The sequence below is a fragment of the Corythoichthys intestinalis genome, chromosome 17 (genome assembly GCF_030265065.1).
Source record: "Corythoichthys intestinalis isolate RoL2023-P3 chromosome 17, ASM3026506v1, whole genome shotgun sequence".
Lineage (NCBI taxonomy): Eukaryota > Metazoa > Chordata > Actinopteri > Syngnathiformes > Syngnathidae > Corythoichthys > Corythoichthys intestinalis.
The window spans coordinates 11,531,647-11,555,235 of record NC_080411.1 but is presented as its reverse complement, the minus strand read 5'-3'; the positions used below and the strand labels follow the sequence as shown (position 1 = coordinate 11,555,235).

At 38.8% G+C, this 23,589-nt stretch overlaps 1 protein-coding gene across 3 annotated transcripts in view; it reads left to right on the top strand.

The window, feature by feature from the left end:
• ctif (CBP80/20-dependent translation initiation factor) overlaps positions 1-23,589 on the top strand; it is a 197,518-nt gene that overhangs the window by 140,912 nt on the left and 33,017 nt on the right. For 2 of the 3 annotated variants that reach the window (XM_057818177.1, XM_057818176.1), the window contains exons 8-9: positions 4,186-4,262; positions 22,008-22,515. In XM_057818177.1, coding sequence (XP_057674160.1) covers positions 4,186-4,262; positions 22,008-22,515 — 585 coding nt within the window. Of the gene's footprint in view, positions 1-4,185; positions 4,263-10,896; positions 10,972-22,007; positions 22,516-23,589 lie in introns of all 3 variants that reach the window. The other variant, XM_057818175.1, reaches the window with a different exon arrangement.

Sequence of the window (23,589 nt, the reverse complement as noted above, 5' to 3'; positions counted from 1 at the left end):
TGCATGGCATCATGAATGCTTCGAAATACCAGGACATTTTAAATCAAAATCTGTTGCCCTCTGCTCGAAAGCTGAAGATGGGTCATCAATGGGTCTTTCAGCAAGACAATGACCCTAAACATATGGCCAAATCTACACAGAATTGGTTCACCAGACACAAAATCAAGCTCCTCCCATGGCCATCTCAGTCCCCAGACCTTGTTTTGTTGGCAAAAGGGGGTTATACAAAGTATTAACACCAGGGGTCCTAATAATTGTGACACACATTATATGATGTCAAATAATTTATTTCTTTATGTGGGATTTTTTCCCCACTTAATGAATTGTGTGCACTTGTATTGAAGGTTGGATTTTTCTCTTTTTTTCCATAAAGGTCCCATATTATTTGAATTAAAAAAATATATTAGAAGCTAAAAAACACATCTTTTTCAGGGGTGCTAATAATTATGGAGGGCACTGTACAATTAATTTCCTCATTAAGAATGGCGCAAAAAACACAACTAAAAGCTTTTTTTTTTTTTGACTGGAAATTACTTTTTTCCGCAAGTGTGACGAGAAGAGCCATCATCCCATTAGCAGCAAAATATATTGTTAAGTTTCCTCCCACGAAACAGGTCTCGATTGAATCTTTCCCAGATTGATATGTGGAATAAATACATGGCGGCGATATGGAACAATCAATCTGACGTCCCAGGTTACATTTACACATAGATAAAAATCAAATAGACAATGTTTTAAAAGTAAAGATCGATGTTCACTGCATTATTTCTACTGTATTATTGTTACTTTATCCATACATTGTCTATACTGCTCATTCTCACGATGGTCATGAGGATGCTGAAGCATGCCCTTACATTGGCCAGGAGGCGGGGTACACCTTGAACTGGTTGCCAGCCACCTTATCTTTGTAACACAGAATTTTCTTATATAGTAGATCTTAATTAGATGGCTAATAAAGTGTCTGAGCTGCATCTCTGCAGCACTTTCAAAGGCTACAATGCGCTGACTCTGCACTCGCCCAACTCATCAAGGCACTCTGAATGACAATGATGATGCAGCAGCCATGTTTTGACCTCCTTGCTTTTGAGAGGCACTACCATAAAGATGACAAGGTCAGGGAAGGCCGTAAAGTCCAGGGCTAAGATATGGGTTGATGATCAGAGCACAGACCTTCTCGTATCTAATCCGCCATTTTAAACCGAGGACAAGGATAAGACCACCAGTTTATTGAGGCTCTCCTTTGTCATATTGTTGTATCGGCCAGTAGTAAGTGGAAGGGCTCCAGTCAACATTACTTATGATGTAGGGCTGCAGCTATCGATTGTTTAGGTAATCCATCATTCTATCACTTAGTTAGTTTGAATAATCTAGTAATCAGATTACGAACATTTAATGCATTGCAGAATAAATTTTAGGATATGCAGAAGAAATACGTGTTTAAGCTTGCACTAATATTTATTTTGGCTTGCTAAGATACACACTTACACTTTCAAAAGTGCATGAAATGCCAATAAAAACTCAGGGTGCACAATATGCATTTTTTTAAACCGATATCGGTAACTTCCTGCTTCTCAAAGCCGATACTGATATCGATAACCGATAATAAATATATGTTTTTAAATGTATATTCACCCGAGTTTTTGAATACCTCAAGGTTTAAAAAATAATAATAATGGTGGATCCAACATAGATTTGCCTTTGATCTCACCAGAGTTTTCATAATGACATGAACATTATTATAATGAACAAAACAAAGACAAGTACAGTCTCGACTTCAAAAAAGTGCCAATATTTATTTTTTCAAATAAATATCATTTGAGTCAATCGCAATCAATAAGTCAATATAATTGAAGATGTGTTTCCTGAACAATGAGCACAGAACTAAAACATAAACCCAACAGGTATTGTGCTTTGTCATCAGATAAAAAAATTAGGTGCTAAACTAGAATGTTGTGGTCTTGGTCCATGAAACAAATTTTTTAACCTGGGAGACAGGTTAGGACAGCAAGCCTATCAATAACCAAAAGGCCTCTCAATAACTTACTAACTTATAACCTACACTGTAAAATGCAAACATTATATAGTAAGGTTTATCACTCATTCCTCATAACAAAAATATGGTAGAACAAAAAGGATTAATGGCAATCAATATATACGGCAGTGAGTAAACCCATATTAAATAAAGTATGAGGTTTCTTCTCTGCATAGTATAAAATCCTACCAAGCATGCTGACAGGACTAACATTACACGACAACTATTATATGTATGTATAGCATAGCACACTAGTTTGAGCTACTAGCCTTAAGTATTGGCTGGCTTCTATAACACAACAACTTATGAAGTTCTGTACATATGACCCTTCACCATTGAAGTAAACATATATTGCACATCCATATATTATGGGAAAAATAAATACTGACTGACATATATTTCCTAGGCGGAAACGTAAGTAACAGAAAGCATTCACGATTGTCAATGCTACTGCTAGACACAGCACTGTGTAAAGTGAATGAGTTTGTGGGCCAAATTATAGATATAGATGCCGGTCAGACCGGCAGGTGGCAGCAATGCCCCGCAAATGGTCAACTGATTTCCCAGCCAGCCGGCACAGTACATATTATCGGCCCTATTAATAATGTTATTGGATTTATTGGGATCACGTCATAATTCCTATTATCGGAACGATAATTGTCGTGCACCAGTAATAAAAACTAAATTCTTGAGTGTTTCTTCGATCTATGCAGAATTGCACTTTGATTTCACAAGAGCAATAAATGCATTTAAAAATAAATGAAACTGAGCTTAGCCTCAAATGATATAAAAAAATAAATAAATGAGGATTTAAGTACAACAAAAGAGCAATTGGCTGACCTGCATAGCAAAAGTCCGCTAGCTTAAATGCTATAATATATATGTTTTTTTACAATGCTCATAACAAATCGTTCAGACACAAATTCCCACAAAAAAAAACTGTTAAATATACTTCTAAACTAAATTACAAGTGTATTAAAAAATATATATATATATTAGCTCAAACAAATACCTTATGTTGGTCTTAACAGGGAACAGCTGGTTTCAGCCATGTTAGACAAGTTATGGCATACTCACTATTACCACTAGAGGGCAGTGTATCCATCCAAATCAGTAAAATAATTGGAACATTTAAAACAAACCATTACAACGTCACTCTAATTAAACAAATCCTCAATGCAGCAAAATTTGATTCAAAGCTTTTTTCCAATCAAATTACTCGAGTTGATCGATTAATCGTTGCAGCACTATTGTAATGCTTGGCAGGATTGTCGGTTTGTTTGCATGGACGTGAACATGTTCAATGTCATTCTGCAGTTATAATTAAGGTTGATCGATATTTAGGCAGGCCGATATATAGGGCTAATATATGGACTTTTTTCCCCCAAGATCAACTGTTGGCCAATATATACACGATATAATTGGATAACAATTACGTTCAGTCTTTGGGTGTTGATCTTTCTAATGAAGGTCAACCGATATATCACCAGGCCGATATTATCACTAGGCCAATATTTAGACTTTTTTAAAAATCGACCGACATTAGCCGATATAACAGGATAACTGTTATGTTGTGATTTTGCACCACAGAGTGACCAATGTTGCAAAATGAAGTAACAGAAGGAATATTTAGTTGTATACATTCACTGTATGGAGTAAGTGTTCGAATTTCCTCTCATAATTAACGTGCTTTAAAAAATATATATATATAGCGGCCTCAAATATCTGCTTACAAATCGGCTTTAGTCACCGACAATCGGCTGAATTGTTTTTTGTTGTTGTTGTTTTTTTTTTTTTAACTCCAGTGCACAGGCTAGCATTGAATCTCGGGTGATCGGTGTTCGGTGTTCAGAATCGAGAATTAAAAGATGGGATCGCCAATCACCAATCATACTTTTTTCCCCGTGAAAACTGTGATGATAATTGGCTGATGGATTACGATTCCCCAGTTTTTAGGACTTGAAATAGTCATTTGTTGAACTCAGTTTTCGTGAAAAGAAGCGCTATTTCAAACAAAATCATCCTGGATTTTGTCATATTGTATATAGCATGTGCTTTTCCAATGCATTTTTACCTGCGTAGAAAGTTTCTAAGCTGTGATCTAATGCACATTTGTGGCCTTGACAGCAGCCTCTCTGATTTGTTCCTAACAGGTCTTCCCACCCCTTCCTAATGAGGCCGAGATTGCACACACCAAAAAGCTCTTCCGACGCAGGAGGAACGACCGACGGTAATGACGCGTGGAAGTACACATGTGCGCGCATACACACACTCATGGGAAGGTTATAATGCGATGATGTCAGATGTCAAGCAGCCAATCCTTTGGCCTTAACAGCTCGCGTCTGCAAAATAATGTCCACACAGGAATGCAGACTGCAGGAAAATAATAACACCGACACATCCAAGGTTTTTTAGCATTAAAAAACGGCTCCCTTTTGATTAAGTTCTGTAGGTTTGCGCTGGTACATCTGATTTTTTTTTTTGTTTACACAGTGAAGGCTGATTTGCAACTTCATTCAAAACAGCCTCTTCAGAGTGGAGGACGGGGAACCTAATTCTCTCACTGCTTGCACTGATGTCACTGGAAAATTGTTCTTAGGTTGCTAAGCGACCGGGCAAGAGAAACTATTTGAGTAGTGTTTTTGGTTTAAAAAATTATATTCAGCTAAATGCACTTATAAAGTAATGCAAATAATTGGTACTATTGTGTTCAATGGATTTCTGAATTGCAGTGTTGTTTTTGGATGCCCCAGTGTTGTTTTCATCAACTATGACGATAACGAAAATATTTCGTCAACGAACAATTTTTTCATGACGCGCTGAAAACGTGTCTTGGGAGACTAAAACATAATGAGGTGGATGCCAGTGGTCGTCTGACGACACGAGAACGAGATGAAAATTTGCCATAGTTTCCCTCATAAATTCACAATGTGTGATATTTTCTTATTGTATGTGTAGTTAGAACACATTTAGCAGTGTTCAGTCGTGTCACTCATGTGACATACTGCGCCTCCCCCTGCCCCACACACATGCTTAATCACCGGCCTGTGAGTAAGTTTGTGGCCATGCCAGGCTCATTTTATGAAACATATGTGTAAGGTGCTGCTTGGTAAGTTTTGCTTTCTTATTTTGGCAAGATATGCCATGTTGCTTTAGCCTTTAAAGGTCTGTGCTGAGTGATCATCACACACTAAACTAACTTGTAGCGTTAGCATAGTGTTTGCGTTAGCATTAGCATTTAGCGCGGTGACTTCTTAAACACTTCGAAAATATTTTACATAGTTTGTGGCATCCAGGTTAGTTTAATTAATTGCAAAAAATGTGCTGTTTTCCTGCTGAGTGTGTGTTATCATGAAAATGGTGATGTCCTTGTAGACTCAACAGTTATGTGCTGGTCTGTTATGTTCTTTCGAAATTGTTGGAAACCTTTTATTTATTTATTTATTCGTGGACTTAAACTTTTGAGAACTGTCGACTGAAACTAGACGAAATTTGTCTGAGTTTTCGATGACTAAAACTAGGCGAAGACGAACACATTTTGAAATGACTAAAATACGATTAATAAGTATTTTCGTCCAAAAGACTAAGATGAAAATTAAACTGGCTGCCAAAAACAACATTACGCTGCCCTTTTAATTTTCGTCTCAGTATTATGGGCCGTCTACATGGTGACGCTGCGACACCAAGACGCTATGAATGGCAGAATGGCGTCGCCTTTACATGGTGACGGCGAAAACAGAAGGCAAAGACACGTACTTTTGATTCCAGCTTCCAAACCGGAACGATTCGATTGCGGGGATTGCCCTGCAACCAAATGAATGGAACGCTCTCGCACCACTCGTCACTCGTTAATTTACTGTTTTTGTCATATTTTTAATTCAAATATATTTTATGTTTGCATTTCTGTGCCTTTTGAAGCAAAAGACTTGGAGTGGGCGGGTATGTTATTTTCAGGACTGAGGAAGTTGTTGTCAATGAAGTGCATCATTGGCTGCCGTCTTTTAAAACTGCACTGCCCCCTACGGCATGGAATGATTACTACATTGTTTTCACGCAGAATTGCGTCATTGTTCGAATGGAGACAGAACCAAGTAAACCATGTAAATGCAAACATGAAATTTGTCATATTCTTGGAGCGTCACCATGTAAACGATCCATTGGATGAAAATACTTATTAGTCTCAGTAATATTTTAGTTATCTCAAAATGTGTTTGCCTTCGTCTAGTTTTTGTTGTTTACTAAAAATGTTGTCATCAGTAAAATTAAAAATATTTGCTCCAAAATTTTATAAAAGTTTGCAACTATTTCGAAATGAACATTGACTGATGAGCACATATTGTAGCGTCAACAAGGACAACGCCAACTACCAACAACCAATACACCCACAGCAGGAAAACAGTACAATATTATCAAAACTTTGATTACACCCACCTGGACGCCACGAACTTTATGTTAAAAAAATAAAAATAAAAAATAAAAAAAAGACATTGTCCGAGAGTTTAAGAGGACACTCGCGGTTAGCGTTAGCCTAATGCTAACGCAAATGCTATGCTAATGCTAAGAGTTACATTTAGTGTGTGATGATCACTCAGAACAGACCTTTAAAGGCTAAAGCTAAATTGCATATTCTCTCCGGCCAAGAAAACACATCTTATCGTGTGTGCAAGCCAAGACTGGAGACAACACTGGTGAGTTTGGGGATGGGAGGCATTTTCATCCTGTTCTCGTCTCGTCAGACAAAAACTGGCATTCATCTTGTTATGTTTTATTTACCCAGAACACGTTTTTAGCTTATTATCGTCATCGTTGATAAAAACAATGCTGAATTGCCAACACAATATAGGAGGAAAACCTTTCCAAGCAGACTTTTAGCCCTTTTTTTGTGCGTTTCATGCATCGCCACTATCAAGTACTGTGTTTTTATTGACTCATTTCTGTAGCAGGGTGCAGGGTCCAAAACTGTTCAAACCACACACATTTCTGCATATTTTAATGTTTTAATATTACTTCAGTCATTGCCTGTATAGTTAAATATTTCCTGTTGAAGTTCATTTGACCCTCACATTGAAACATTATGTTGCCGTTATTTCTTAAAAGGCAAAATGAATTCCAAATCCAAGCCAATCCGTTTGAAAAGACTCAACAACACCAATGAGCTAAACGTGGCATTAGGGTTTTTTTTTCTCCTCAACCTTCTGCAGTAAATTAATTTGTCTCGAGTAGATGTCCAGTCTGGACCTCCACCGCTGTCAATGGCACCTCTTCAGGTGCTCTCTCAAAGAGGTGACATTTGTTTTGTTAGTTTGGTAACTACGCACAAGAGCAACTTGTAAAAATCTCAACAGCATTTCTATTCTTTAAGGCGCTGAACTGTCTAGAAAGAGGAGTGCAAGGGAGGAACTACATGTGTTTCTACTTTATAAAGCATGTCAAGGAGTGCTGAAATTAGTTGTGATTTACTGGTATGTGCTGCTTGCAGAGAAGTGGAGAAGTACAACTCAATATGCTCCTTCCTAGACTCTAGAATATATTTCTTCGTTGTGTTGCCTTTACAGATTTGCACTCATTGTTGCACATTTTTTTTGTCTTTGCATTAAGTTTTCTATACTGCATTCATGTGGCATTTTAACTTTTAATCTCTGCATGATTTGCCTATTTCAGTTGTCAATTGTACAGAACTGTGACATGGAAAATTTAGATCTTTTAAACAAAGTACACACATGAAGGCTATCAGGCCGTTTCTCTCCAGGTATTTGTCCCTTCCCACCTGACCAACGATGTCAACTGTCAAGACTATTTTATAATTTTATAAAATTACCCTTTAAGATGATATGTCTCAGGTTTGTCAAGAGTCGACTTGTCCTGATAATAGGGAATGGGTCAGGACCGACTAGCTTAAATATTGAACAGTTTCAATGTTCACAACCCAAAATCTTAAAGAGTACCTTTCATAGAAAGACATGTAGTTCTTAAAAGATGAATCTTAGTACAAGTTATGATAATTTGATATTAAAACCCCTCTTAATGTTTTTCGTTTCAATAATATTTGTAAAATTATTTTAACTACTAGGTCGCCATTGTTGTTGACGTTGCTGGGCGGTGACGTCACACAGCTGCAGTACTTCAGTGTCACTCTGATAAAAAAAAAACAAAAAAAACATGTCACTCTTTAATTATGTAAGGTTGTATTGAAATACGCCGCAAGGTGTCAGTGGCAAGTTTTGAATTAATTAGGGATCAAGCCAATGAGTGCGTTTTGTCCCTTGACTGACTGTAGTTTTCCTTTAATGCACAATGCTGTGTAAGGCAGAGAGAAAGGAGAGTGGACACAGGCATTCAGGTCGTAGCTTGGACCGTCCCCGTTTATTGGCATAAGCTTCAGCAACTCCTTCACAACAAACATTAGTATCATATAGTGTAAATACAGCAAAAATAATATTCATGTCTCTTAAAAAATAATGTTCACAAAAAGAAAAGTGCTTCAATCTGTATTAATGACGCACTATTCTCACAGTCAAACAACAATGCAAAGAGAACCGACATTCACAAATTCACAATCAAAATATATATGGTGGAAAACAGTCAGGTGACTTGAAGTTCCGCTCTGAGGCCCCCAATATGGCCAAATTTCAAAATTGTCCGATATGCATGTGTGATACATCATTGGAAAGCTTAAAATCTCAATTTTCTGGGGGAAGAAAAATTTTGAACAGGAGGGCATTTTAAAAAAAAATTTTTTTTTTTTTTTAAACAGCAAAACGCTATCCGGAGGTGAGAGCACGCGATAGCAGAATTACAGACGCCATGACTTCAACGAATTATTTTCGCGTACTTACCTTGTTTCGATCCAAAAACGCCATGTAACATGTTTCACTGAGTGTCAAGACACAGCTGTGAATGGCCACTGCCGGATTTTTGGGGAATTTTATGGGTGAAACATGGTAATATATCAAGGGTCGCGATGCAGAAATCGCAGACATCAAGGAGTGGTCGAGATTTTATTTTTCATATATTTACCCTTCTAAACTTTTTTTTTTCTTTTTCTTTGTTTGGATCGATTATCATCCAACATATCGGGGAAAATGCGAAAGTAACAAAAAAAAAAAAAAAAAAAAAAAAAAAACAATTAAGCGATAGTTATGAGGCAGATATCCGTGACTTTTTTTACAGACAATTTTTTCATTCTGACGTAATTTGTTTAAAAGTTTGAAATATGCGAGTGAATAATTTTTTAAAGTCGTTTTTTTTTTTTTTTTTTTTACGAAATATTGGACATTGAATAATGATTCTCAGCTAAAAATGACAGACATTTTGAATAATAAATATAATTACTTACCTTCTTTTTATGGCTGGGTTGAAACAAAAGCGGTTGCGCGACGTCTGTACACGGGGGTTTCCAGGGTAAAAGGAACAAATTAAAAAAATAGTTCGGGGGCTTAATGGGCCATGAATCTGCTACGGCAGCATATAGACATATTGTTCTATCAAACACAACAGTTCTTTGGCTTAAAATACAGCAGTTTATTTTAGAGAGGAGTGCTAGAGCAGAAACTGCTTTTTCAGTCTTGTCTGTTTTCCGCCACATGCATAATACACATAGAACTTACTCAGAGTTCGGTCAAATTCTATTTAAACATTTTAGCAACTCGTTTAGCTCAACAAATACACTGGATGGCAATATTTAGTCACAATATACAAACTATGACGCTGGAAGCCATTAATTATCAGACGTCCTGTTTGTTGTGACTGACTGACTGACTCTACTACGGCGTCAGTCGAGTGACAAAACACACTCATTTTGTTGAGCTCTTATTAATTTAACTCGCCAATGACACCTTGTGGTGATTTAAATCACTATCCTACATAATTAAAGAATGGCATGTTGTAAAGTACGGCAGCGTGGCCCTGTGACGTCAACGCCGTGCGACGTCAACAACTATGGCAAGCTACTAGTTTATTTTTTGATATAAAATTTTACAAATTTTATTAAAACGAAAACATTAAGGGGGGTTTTAATATCAAATTATTGTAACTCGTACTAACATTTATCTTTGAAGAACTACATGTGTTTCTATCCAAGGTACCCTTTAATGTTTAGAATCACGAAACACTTCTAAGTGTTTAAGGTCAAGACACTAAAATGCCCACTGTATTGGCTAATACATTTCACTGCTATTTTTATCTGTCTCAGTCCCAAATTACTGGACAGCGCTGCAGGGGAAAAAACAGGAATGTGAGACGGGATGGGCTCCACGCAAATTTTCTTGACTTTGTTAACAGTAACATGGTGGACATTTTACATGTTGCCTGAAGTTGCTGGAAAACTTTCATGGCATTGATATTATCCACAATCTGAATCATGAACAAGTAGCTTTTAAATCTATTTTAAGTATGTTTTAGTTTCGAACATCTTCATGATGTTAACGCGGATCCAGGACCATTGAAACGGCACTCAAATTGCAGTAGCGTGTAGTGGTCAATATGAAGCTGAGATCATGTTATTGACTGCGCCTGCTGAACTCCCCTTCATGGGCAAACCATTTCATTTGGGTCAATCAATGCTCCATGTTTTTGGGTCCGCATATCCGTAGCACCAATCCATATTGATCACCCACAGCCAAATGCTGTATCCATAATTCATTCATTTCTTCTGTCGCCATAGCAAACTTTATTAGCTCAATTCTCTGCATGTTGTTCAACATAGTTATCAACCTGTAGTTTGTTTTGTCTTCCTTTTTGCCTCCTTGCTTGCTGCTTCTATGAAAACAATTCCTCCTTTTCTTTTGTTGTGCCTCCCACGTATTGCATTCCTCCATCGATCTGTTCACCTGCACTCTGGCACACCCCTCCTGTCCTCCTTATAGAGCACTAGATCACTGTGACCGGTTAACCATACTTCTGCCCACTGGTCCCGGGGAGACACGACACGTCTACGTCAGGTTAGTTTTGCAATGTGGGAACCAACGTAATGCCGCTTGCTAGTAAAAAGCACGCGTCATCGAAAATCCACTTATACCTGACTGAAACCCAATACTTGAAGTTTGATCACCCTAAAACTAAGGTTTTTGCTGGGAAAAAAAACAAAAAAATCCTCAAACTATACATTGTAAAGCGTGGATCAAAGAATGTGTGGAATGTTTTTTGCAGTTCCTAGAGACATACTGTAAATTACATTAAATAACAAGATACTTTCTTCTGCAATGCGGAAATTTTAGGTTTTCCTCACAAAGTGGAAAGTAGTGCAACACAGGAAGAACATTAACTCGTTGGCTGCCATTGATGGCGCTAGATGTCCAATCCATTTTGACTGGGAGGAGCGGAAGAACCTCACAGTTTAAAGGTGCTCTGAAATGCTAAAAGTGACTTTAAAATTAATTTTGGACACAAATCCATCAAAATGTTTGATGCACTGTTTTGGATGGACTAACTATAAAATTGTTAAAAGACGGGCCAATTTGGGTGCCGAATATTTCCTACATGTAAAATAACATTTGTGCTGTTTAGTTGTCCGATAATGACTTTTTAACTGATATCCGGATATATGCAACTTCCAAAAATCCTATACCATATCACAGATGGGGAGGGAAAGATTACAGCTTAGTTCGCTGTCTGTCCAGGTCTTGCCTCCAGCGTCTTGGCGCAGACAGCACAATGATGCATCATACATGTTTTTGGATAGTTATTTTGAGATTTACAGGGTATTTAGTGGTACTTGATAGGTTAATTCAGATTTAGGCGGAATTGGGGTTATGTCGCCAGTAAAGATTGAGTTTTTTAGGATCCATACAGATTATCAGTAGTTAGAGGGGCCAATAACAAATTTTTGGAGACGATTAATTTGCAGTAAAAGTGTAAATATTGGCGTAAAAAAATATTGTAAACACTGAACTTCGTTGAAATGCCTAAAACAAGTTTATTGAATCACACAAATAAAAAATAGTAGCTCCAGAAGTGCCTGAATTTCCTAGACTCAGAAACATAAAGTTAAATAAAAGGTTAAATAAATAGCTCTTTGAAAATTTTTCCACAGAAAAGAAAGTCATGATGTCCTCGTCTAAGGGGCCGTTTACATGGTGACTCTCCGAGAATACGAGCAATTTCAAATTTGCATTTTCGTCTTCATTTGAACAATGTCGCAATTCCGCATGAAAACGATGTAGTATTCATGCCATGCCCTAGGGGGCAGTGCAGATTTACTGGGCGACAGAGAATGATGCACTTTGACCCCACCAAGCTCCCTCAGCCCGGAAAAAAATATGCCCGCCCACTCGAAGCAATGTCATTTTTCTTTTGTTCAAAAAGGCACAAAAATTGAAACGTGCAACATATTTAATTTAAAAATATTATTAAAACAATAAATTAAAGCCGAAATTCCGCCATATTTGCTGGTTTTAATGTTTAGTAGCACCGCTGCGCACGCCCAATGTGACGTGTACGAGTGCTGACGTTAACAGCGCGGTCTCGCGCCGCTGGAACCTTTGCTATGCATGCCGAGGATTCTTCCACTTTGGAGGCAGGATTCAGAATTTTTCGTCTTCGCCTTCCGTCTTCGTCAACACCATATGCACGCGAGGCGAGTCCGCAACTCAGTCATTGCGTCTTTGTGTCGCAGAGTCGCCATGTAAACTGCCCCTAATTATCCTGGAGCAAGATACTAAAAAAAAAAAAAAGGAAAAAAAAGTCCGGTCAAATCCGCTCACTGCTGAGAACAGCCGAGCACACGCAAACAATGAGTTGCCATAGCACACTAGTGTTTAACAAACGATGATTGACACATTCGGCGTCTTTGAATGTAGCGCTGCCAAGCTTCTCTGGCCAGATGAAAGCTTCAACACATGTCAATCATCGTTAACTTGAACAAGCAAAACTCGCAGTTCACTGCTAATCAACAAAAGCACCAAGAGGGAGAGTAAAGTTTTATGAGCATGAAGCAGATTAAACATTTTTTTTTTTTGTACATTAAAAACCCGATCCTTTTCACCCGATTCCAACCATCTGAAAAATGGCGCGATCCGTAGTATTAAATGGTGTACCGCACGCATGCTATTTTTAGACCGTGATGTCGCATCCTAAAGCGGAAGTAAAGCCGAAGTTGGACATTGTTTCTATGTGAGAGCGGGTCTATAATGTTATTTGTGCTACTTTTCTCCGGTAATCTTTCAAAAATGAACATGCCGATCACACATTGCTTTTTTGGACCTTTTAGAAACGACTCTAGACATTACGACATATGAAGGATGTTTTTTCGTACGTTTCCCGAAACCAAAAACTCGGGAGGAAATATTGTGAAGACTGAATCAACTTGCGCGGACTTTAACACCAGCTCGGTGAATCCATTCACATTTCATGTCCAGTAAACATTTTGTTGGGTTGGCATGGTCGTTCAGAGGACAAAGAAGTAAGCCATTTATATATTTTTAACTTATTTTTTAGCATGACGTTGTGCCATACTGCTTCTGTCTGACAATGAATGACCTGAAAAGAATTACAATGGTATCTGACTGCCACTGTTACCGTTTCTGTTGTTTTTAAAAAAAAAAAAAAAAAAAAAAAAAAAAAAACTTTAGTAAGGGGAAGTCTAAATACATTATAGAAATAAGATTTGTTAATAACGAAAAAAATTAAGTGTTCGTTGGCTTTCACTGAGTAGCATTTGCGATCGCTACACAAAATATAAATTCCCCCCAAGAACGGTCAGAGACGTAGGACAACCAGAGGATATAATATATAGGAAAGACGGGGCTAGTTTTTTTTCGTCTTTTTCAGCCCTCGACACTCAAGCCATCTCTTTGACTGAACATTTTTATGTACTTCCACATCTTTGCAAGAGAATTTGGCACCAGGGTCATCTTTTTCGGAGAGAATTGGTAGGTTTAGCTTTGTAAACGTACACAATTTCCATTCATTACCTATTGGGGACAAACCGTGGCGTGTCCTCCCTTAGCAACAGTAGCTAACGTCATGAATATTAATGAGCAGAAGTGACGTGTTGCTTGCAGTACGTCATTGGCCTTTTCATATCGGCCGGTCGAATTTAAAAAAAAAAAAAAAAAAAAAAAGGCCGATACCAATGTGCGTCATATTTCCAAATATCGGCCCCGGCCGATATATCGGCCTATCTCTAGTCGCCAGCGTAGGAACGGAACTCATTCGTAACCTGGGGACTAACTGTATTGTTGAAATCATTGTACTCACATAACAAATCCCAAGCATCTTAGTTTAGAGACATCTAATGGTCAATAAGCATAACTGCTGTGATATGCTGTGACCAGCCCTTGAACAAAGGCAGAAGGCTTCTACATTCACTTTGAATGCATATTGGCCCAAATTTGATGTCGATATTGTCCAATATCATTTCAAAATGATGCTACTTGATAATATGGGACAAATCTAGGGCAGTTATTTTCATTTTTTTCACATGGTCACCATTTCCTAGCACCTTTAAATAAATTGGATGTGCATCGCTGTCAGTGGCAGGCATTGAGTTAAGTCGAGCTCTTCTCGACGTCTTGTCAGTTGCCTGTCTCATCAATATTCTCATCAATATGCATCTGAGTGGAATAAATTTTCACATGGGACTACGCTTCGCTCTTATTGGCCCTTGGCCAGATCTTTGTGGGCAAGCTTTTTTAATGGAACAACCGCACATTCGAGCTAGACGTGGCATTAAAAATGACAGGTCTTCACTCTACCATCTGAGCCTCAAGTGCCCCAAATACGCTGAAACAAATTTTCTAATGAGGTGGTTTCTTCCGAGACAACCAAGTTTGCGTGTAGACTTTGAAAGCTCATCAGTGGCCCCCATTGTTTCATTCTCTTAACAAACTTCCCCGGCAGTGATGTGACTGATGGATGGTCGGCGCAAGCAACGCTGGCGCCAAACTCAGCCATCATTAAATATGATTAACATTTTATTACTGTCTTGTTTTCAACCCCTCGCCTCTGGCACTTTGGGGAAAGGTTTACGAGACGTGAGTCCCTACTAACAGCTGTCGTAAAGATCAAATTAATCATTAGTGCGAGCAAGATATCATCCCGCTCAACTGTCATGACGTCTTCTCCGAGCGTCGCGTGGCTCCACGATAGATAATACTTTGACCACTTTAGTCCCATTTCACACCGTTTTGCCAATCCCGCCAGTCAGCATTAAGTCCGATTAGTATTAATCACGTGTAAGACCAATGAAAATATCGGGGGCTTGGAAAGCGGTTTTGTAGTCGTCATTTTGTTGAAAGAGGTGAATAAAAGTGCGGCCGCCCTTCGCTCAGCTTAACGAACATCTATCTAGGGAAAAATGCTGAATATTTGAGGCAGTTATTTGTTCACCACCAGATGAACTGTCTCCCAACCTCCCCGGGAGAGTGGAGACGAGGTGCCAGAAAGGACGCACACTCGATGAACGCATACAAAGCGGCCTATAAATATAATGCATTTGCATTTACTTAGGCTGCTGCTTTTATGAAGCAGGGAAATACTTTAAATTAACACAACACTGTTTGATGTGTGATATAGGAGTTCATCTCTTTGAGCCGTTACCTCTTTACCTTTTAGATTGTTCATTAATTATTGCAGGCTTTCGCACAAAAGTACAGGATGTCCTAGCTTTTACAATGGCAATTTAACCTGAATTTGCACAAAGTCTATCACTAAACTGGACTCAAGCAATATTAACTACAGTTAATGTTTGTGTGATTGAGGTTAAGTATAGGCAAATACTTAAATTATTTAATTATGCGCCATTCATCACATTGAAACCTCATATGTCGGACAACCATAAACCCATCACCTTGTAATTATTACTAGAGATCGACAGATATGGGATTTTCAAATGCGGGATATCATTATCTAAAAAAAAAAAAAAAAATTCAGACGATTTTGTAAGCCGATATACTTTTTTTTAAAGCACGTAGATTATGAAAGGATTTTTTTTTAAATTGCTTTAACAGCTTCAAATTTATATTGATCACCTGAGATTTAAAGGATTAATTTGGTCTAGTACTACCAAACCAACAAACGCAGCACTTCTTTTTATGATGTTTACATCATGACGAGATGTAAACAAGTAAGAGAGAGTTTAAGTTAAGAGGATGCTCGCCATGCTAAAGCTAATTAAAATGTTACTGTAACGCTACAAGTTACATTTCGAGTGTAAAGATCACTCAGTAAACATCTTAAAAGGCTAAAGCAACATTGAATATTCTCTCATGAAAGAACAGAAAAAAATCTTACAATATTTACAAAACAAGCAAGCCTGAAGCGTCCTCTATAGCAGCCTCCCTTCAAGCGAATAATACCTGTCGGCAGCCGACAGCCATTACAAACTACGCCCAGTTGAAACAAACTATGCCTACATGATGCTACGGTAGATATCACATGTATACAGTATAGAACTCGATGTGAAATGACAGACTCAGCGGCGTTAGCACATGTACAGTGCCTTGCAAAAGTATTCGGCACCCTTGAATCTTGCAACCTTTCGCCACATTTCAGGCTTCAAACATAAAGATATGAAATTTAATTTTTTTGTCAAGAATCAACAACAAGTGGGACACAATCGTGAAGTGGAACAACATTTATTGGATAATTAAAACTTTTTTAACAAATAAAAAACTGAAAAGTGGGGCGTGCAATATTATTCGGCCCCTTTACTTTCAGTGCAGCAAACTCGCTCCAGAAGTTCTGTGAGGATCTCTGAATGATCCAATGTTGTCCTAAATGACCGATGATAATAAATAGAATCCACCTGTGTGTAATCAAGTCTCCGTATAAATGCACCTGCTCTGTGATAGTCTCAGGGTTCTGTTTAAAGTGCAAAGAGCATTCTGAAAACCAAGGAACACACCAGGCAGGTCCGAGATACTGTTGTGGAGAAGTTTAAAGCCGGATTTGGATACAAAAAGATTTCCCAAGCTTTAAACATCCAAGGAGCACTGTGCAAGCCATCATATTGAAATGGAAGGAGCATCAGACCACTGCAAATCTACCAAGACCCGGCCGTCCTTCCAAACTTTCTTCTCAAACAAGGAGAAAACTGATCAGAGATGCAGCCAAGAGGCCCATGATCACTCTGGATGAACTGCAGAGATCTACAGCTGAGGTGGGAGAGTCTGTCCATAGGACAACAATCAGTCGTACACTTCACAAATCTGGCCTTTATGGAAGAGTGAAAGCCATTTCTCAAAGATATCCATAAAAAGTCTTGTTTAAAGTTTGCCACAAGCCACCTGGGAGACACACCAAACATGTGGAAGAAGGTGCTCTGGTCAGATGAAACCAAAATTGAACTTTTTGGCCACAATGCAAAACGATATGTTTGGCGTAAAAGCAACACAGCTCATCACCCTGAACACACCATCCCCACTGTCAAACATGGTGGTGGCAGCATCATGGTTTGGGCCTGTTTTTTTTTCAGCAGGGACAGGGAAGATGGTTAAAATTGATAGGAAGATGGATGCAGCCAAATACAGGAACATTCTGGAAGAAAACCTGTTGGTATCTGCACAAGACCTGAGACTGGGACGGAGATTTATCTTCCAACAGGACAATGATCCAAAACATAAAGCCAAGTCTACAATGGAATAGTTCAAAAATAAACGTATCCAAGTGTTAGAATGGCCAAGTCAAAGTCCAGACCTGAATCCAATCGAGAATCTGTGGAAAGAGCTGAAGACTGCTGTTCACAAACACTCTCCATCCAACCTCACTGAGCTCGAGCTGTTTTGCAAGGAAGAATGGGCAAGAATGTCAGTCTCTCGATGTGCAAAACTGATAGAAACATACCCCAAGCGACTTGCAGCTGTAATTGGAGCAAAAGGTGGCGCTACAAAGTATTGACGCAAGGGGGCCGAATAATATTGCACGCCCCACTTTTCAGTTTTTTATTTGTTAAAAAAGTTTAAATTATCCAATAAATTTTGTTCCACTTCACGATTGTGTCCCACTTGTTGTTGATTCTTGACAAAACATTAAAATTTTATATCTTTGTTTGAAGCCTGAAATGTGGCGCAAGGTTCAAGGGGGCCGAATACTTTTGCAAGGCACTGTATAGAGAACTAGATGCAAAATTACACTCGCCAGCGTTAGTAAACAGCCGCCATCTTAAAGCAGTAAACTCTCGAAGGCTCTGTTGTAACGAACCTTCCTAGCGAATCTATGTAACCTTTTATCTAAAATACGCCTAAATCAGCAAAATCTTGACTTGAATCTATATTAAATGATGAAAGTTTTAAAACTTTCACTTCGAACGTAGACAGAAGGGAAATAATGCAATAACGGGAGCAATTTTAACAATTTGAACAACAATAAATGACTTCCAAACATAGCAAATCTAGTTATCGCAAAATCCACAATACCCCTGTGTCTAGTCAAGTTAAAGGTAAAGAATTGGGCTAGGGCCTATTGTCCCAAAAACCCTTCGAACTTCACATAGTACAGTAAACGAATTCTTCGCACCACCGTACCAACAGCAGGCGTGGTTTGGAGGGGCGTGGTTTGTAGCGTTAGTACGGCTGCAGTCTGTAGTGTGGATACGGCTGCAGTCAGACCTAGTGTGGATACGGCTGCAGTCAGACCCTTCTTCTTCAAGCTGCTGCAGGGTCTTTCAGGGGTCCTACCATCAGTCAGCGTCGGCCACAGTTTCCCACACAGATGCTTGATCAAAATCCTTTTTTATCGGCTCATATGTTTTGTTAATCGGCTGATAGCCGATGTTGGAAAAATGTCCATATGTCGGCTGATTTCTAAATATTACTATGTAAAGATATAGATCATTTATCACAACATATGTCTGTGTAGTTTTTCCTGTCGTGCAAGTATCCGCAAAGGTTGAATCAAGCCAAATGGACTTTTGTGAGTTTAGTAGTATAATGATTGTGACTCTAAAAGCCAATTCCTTATAGATCCATCCTTCCCAACCCGTAAGTTGGCAGGCTGGACGATCACAGCATACCACAAATGGTGCTAAAACGGCACTGATGTCTTTGGTGTGACAATATATTGAAAAGGTTATATCTCACGATACTTTGTAGCTCAAAAGGTTATCGTTTTAAAAAGGTGTCTCAGTTGCTACAAAAACCTTCCATTAGAATAGCGTCTACGTTAGCTCACTGGCTGCCATTAAAGGCGCTAGACATCCAATGCATTTTGACTGGATTGGACATCAAATGGCGTCAATTGCACTGAAACCAGAGCATTCGCAGCCAGCCGCGTGGGCATTTACAGGTCACTTCCTGTTTATTTTGAGCCTCTCTCTATTCATTTGGGGACGTCCTTGAGTCACTTCCTTTTCAGTAACCCAAAGTCAACAGGAAGTGACCTGTAAACTAAGCAAAATAAACAATACATGATGTTAAATTCCCCAAAATTAACCTATTGCCTGGTATTTTCTGCCACTGAAGGCCATAGATGTCCAATCCATTTGAAGTGGGAGGGATGGCAGTGAATGGACATTCGCTGCCACCCTTCCAGTTCAAATGGGTTAAACTTCTACTAGTGATAAACTCATTCCAATTCACAGCAGGATGTTGTTTGTCTGTTTTAGGTGTTTTGCAGAATGAGTTCCTGACCATTGTATCACCATATTGTGAGGTCATTATCGTGAGCCTTGTATCGCAAATCGCATCATATCGTGAGGTACCCAGAGGTTCCCACCCCTATTTGACATGCTTGGGGAACCTGCAGTACAAACACCATTGTCAGTTACTTATGATCAAAATTAAGCAGTATGTCAGTTGAATCTAAACCTGTCCACAGGTGTGAATGTAAAGGTTTTTGTATTGTTTGAAGGGTTTGTCTTGCATGTGCGCTTAGCTTGGCTGGAATCTGAGGTTGTAGCACAAAGCACTTTAGAAAATGGAGGAATAATGCCATGTTTCTGTTATCTGTCAGTGTGTGAACGCAAGGCACTCAAGGTTAGCCTGTTTTTCATTGTGTAAAACATTAAAAAAAAAATTTTTTTTTTTCATTTTTGGCCCCAATATTGAGCTGGTACTGAAAGCAGCGGTCATTTGAAAATTGGTTACGGGTCAGGCTTTTGTGAGGATAGATTGAATGATAGGACCGACAGTGCAGTCATAGACCTCGTAACAATTCCTGTTCCACGGCCATCATTTTGCACATCACTACAGCCGTCCACAAGGTTGCCCAAATTCTTTTGAAAGAAAATTTAAAGCTAGCCTCTTCTATGTTGAGTATTTGAATGGTTTGAGTCATACTGGGAGTAGGTTTGATTCTTTTCAAACAATTTTAACCAAGAATGAAAGATTATATTGAAATCCAAATGTCAATGCTAAAAAGTACAGCGCATCTCCAGTTATTGCAGAGTATGTTCCAGACCCACGAGCGCTTAATTTTATAGTCGTTGTGCTCTATATGCCCGGGGTGTCAAACTCATTTAGGTCAGTGAGCCACATTCACAGCAATTTGATCTCAAGTGGGCCAACTAGTATATTTTTATCCTTATAAGTTATAAATAAAAACATGTTCAAATGACTACAAATAATTAGAGGCGTGCGAAATTTCCGATTCTTAGATTATTCGCGATTTGGCCGTGGAAGATTCGAGAACGATTCACAAACATCCAAATTCCGATTATTGAATTATACCAGGTAAAGCCGAGTTGGGTAACATCAATAATCGATTTATAATCGAATCGGAGCCTCTGAATCGTAATCGTAACCGAATCGTTAGGTGCCCAAAGATTCCCACCTCTACAAATCATGATTGCAATTTTCATACTTACTGATGCAGACAAAACAAATTTGAATGCAATTTTAACAACACTAGCAATCAATGTTGTTGTCCGGTGATTCCTCGTTTTTAACGGTTAATAGGGACCAGAACCCGTCGCGATAAGTGGAAAAACCACGAAGTTGTGCCCCCCCCCCATCCCCCCCCCATTTTGTGTGTGTGTGTGTGTGTGTGTGTGTTCAATGTACAATTAAGATTTAGCATTTGAAAGAAATACATATAAGACGTTTTTTAATTTTTTTTAACCAAAGTATAATAAAAAAAACTTTTATATATATTTTAATAATGTTTTTTAAGCAATTAAAGTGTTAAACATGTTACTGTCCCACTGAATTAATTTCTTAATAGAATAAAGTAGAAGAATGCTTGTCTTTATTAAATGCTAAATTAAGTCCACTCAAATCCGCTCAAGCTGTTCACTTACACACAATGAGTTGCCACAGCAACTGTTTAACAAGATAAACGATGATTGACACATGCGGCGCTTTGACGTTTCGGCTTCCAAGCATCTACGGCAAGATCAAACCTTCTGTCAATCATCGTTAACTTTGATAAGCAACTCCAGTGTACTGCCAGACCAAGAAAAGCAACAGGAGGGAGAGGGAGACTACATGATCGGATCGGGACAGCTAATCTGTATTTATTTATTCATTTTTTAATTGAAAAAAAAAAAGAAAATCCACGATGGACTGAGTGCACAAAGTTTGAAGCGCCAAGTAGCGAGGGATCACTGTATTACATATAGTATGTTCGATTTCCACATTATAAAACACCTTGTCCTGCCCATTAAATTCATGTCATCATTTCTGGTATGCCATTGTCATAGTACGCCAGTCGACAATATAAATGATGAAAATTAAAGCAAGATTGCATGAATTGATTGAGTCGTCAACAGTAGGTTATCTCTTCTATTAGAGATTTTTTTTTCAGTCCCTCAAAATTGCAAACTGTAACTTTAAATAAAATGGATGTGGCGGTGCAATGTGCCTGTAGGTGGTTGTTTGCTAATGCCGGCTAATGGGTAAAGTGTGCAGTTAATCTCCTGAAGCACATGTCAGTGACTTTTCAAGATACCAGAGGAAGTACAGCCATAGGAGAGCACTACGAGGAAACATGCATCCACTTGTAAGGAGTGCTACTTAAATGCTGGAGTAGTGTTGGTGTAAGGGTGGTTTACACGCTTGATGCTGTTCACAACAGAGTTATTAACCATTAACTCCCATTCTAGGAGACCGCAGCGGGCTCAGGGAGGAGGTAAGAACCAATCTCCATCACCGCAACACCAGTGGGATCAGCAGTCACCCAGCCCGACAGAAGCAGGAGACAACAGAAACAACGGTCGGTCGACTCGCCAGCAACAAGGTGGACATGGGCAACGTCAGGTTGGACCCCCGCATGGATACAGCCAGAATCGACGCTGGCACCACAATCAGAAGGGTCCAGGACAACAGAACCCTGCGGGTTCTGAACGAGGACTCGCTCTCAGAACAACCAAAGAGACAGAGAATGTAAAAGTGACAAGTGAAAAGCACACTCGACAGATGGAGGAGCCTCGGGACTCCAAAAGTCTCGCTGACTCGACAAAGTCTGAGTCAGCGCTAGACAGAAACTCCTCGTCAGACATGACAGCCGGCAAAGAAAGCCCCAGCTCGTCAGTCCAGGGCACGTCCAGGGAGCCCCAAATTAGCTTGCTGCAGTCGTCCAAAGAGAGGCTGCAGAGGAGACTAAAGGACAAGGTATTGGAAAGCTGCTTACTTCTTGTCCTTCATCATTAAGCCAATCAAGAGCATTGCATGTGCAGGCTACTTTCATCTTTATCACAAACAAACTCGCACCACGGTGCTTTAGTCATTTCTCCACTTTTTTGATTTGACTCAACCATTGCATGAATCAGTTGTTTTATAATGCTTGATTGCTCATACTTGATAAAAAGAAAAAAAAAAAAAGGAAAAAGCCGGACTTCATGAACAGTATTCCTAAAATTACGCTGTGAAGAACACTTGAGCCGCTGCTTGACTCAATTTATCTAAAATCTTTTACCTTTTTTTAAATGAACCCAAAAACTGTGCCTTGCACATCTGTTTTAAGGTTCTCGGTTCAGTATTGTGCTTACCTTTATGAAGTTGGCATAAAATCAACACGCTTGTGTGGGTGCTCTCCCTACACTCCACTTTGTTTGTTGGCCTATATGTGATTGTCTAGCAATCAGTTCAAGGTAGGTTTTACAGCTCCTTCGCATAGTTTGATAAATTGGCTCGATCTCTACAGTGAGAATAGGCAGTAGAGAAACTGTTTTCAAGCTCACAGTATTGCAGAATTAATGGTTGTCACATGTACGTCATAGTTCCTAGGTTTGGGGTTTTAATCGCAAGCCTCGTGTATGGCGTTTGCATGTTTGTCCTGTACTTGTACAAGGATATTCAAAAAGAAATCGATTGCACAGTCGCGCTCACAGCTTAATTGCAAAGCAGTGCTGTTTTTATTAGGCGTTTCATTTTTTGTCTGTTTTATGGATGAAAATACTGTACTTATTAGTCGTAGTCATATTTAATCATTTCAAAATGTGTTTCTTTGTCTAGTTTTAGTTGATGAAAACTAATTTCGTTTAGCTTTAGTCGACGTTTACTAAAAAATTGAAAAAGTTTTCGTCCAAAAAAAGAAAAAAAATGTTTTCAAAAAATTTCGAATGAACATTAACAGACAGGCACGTATTGTAGCGTCGACAAGGACGCCAACTTCCTGGTGATAATACACATAATACACACTGAGCAGCAAAAGAGTACATTATTTTCAATTAATTATACTCACCT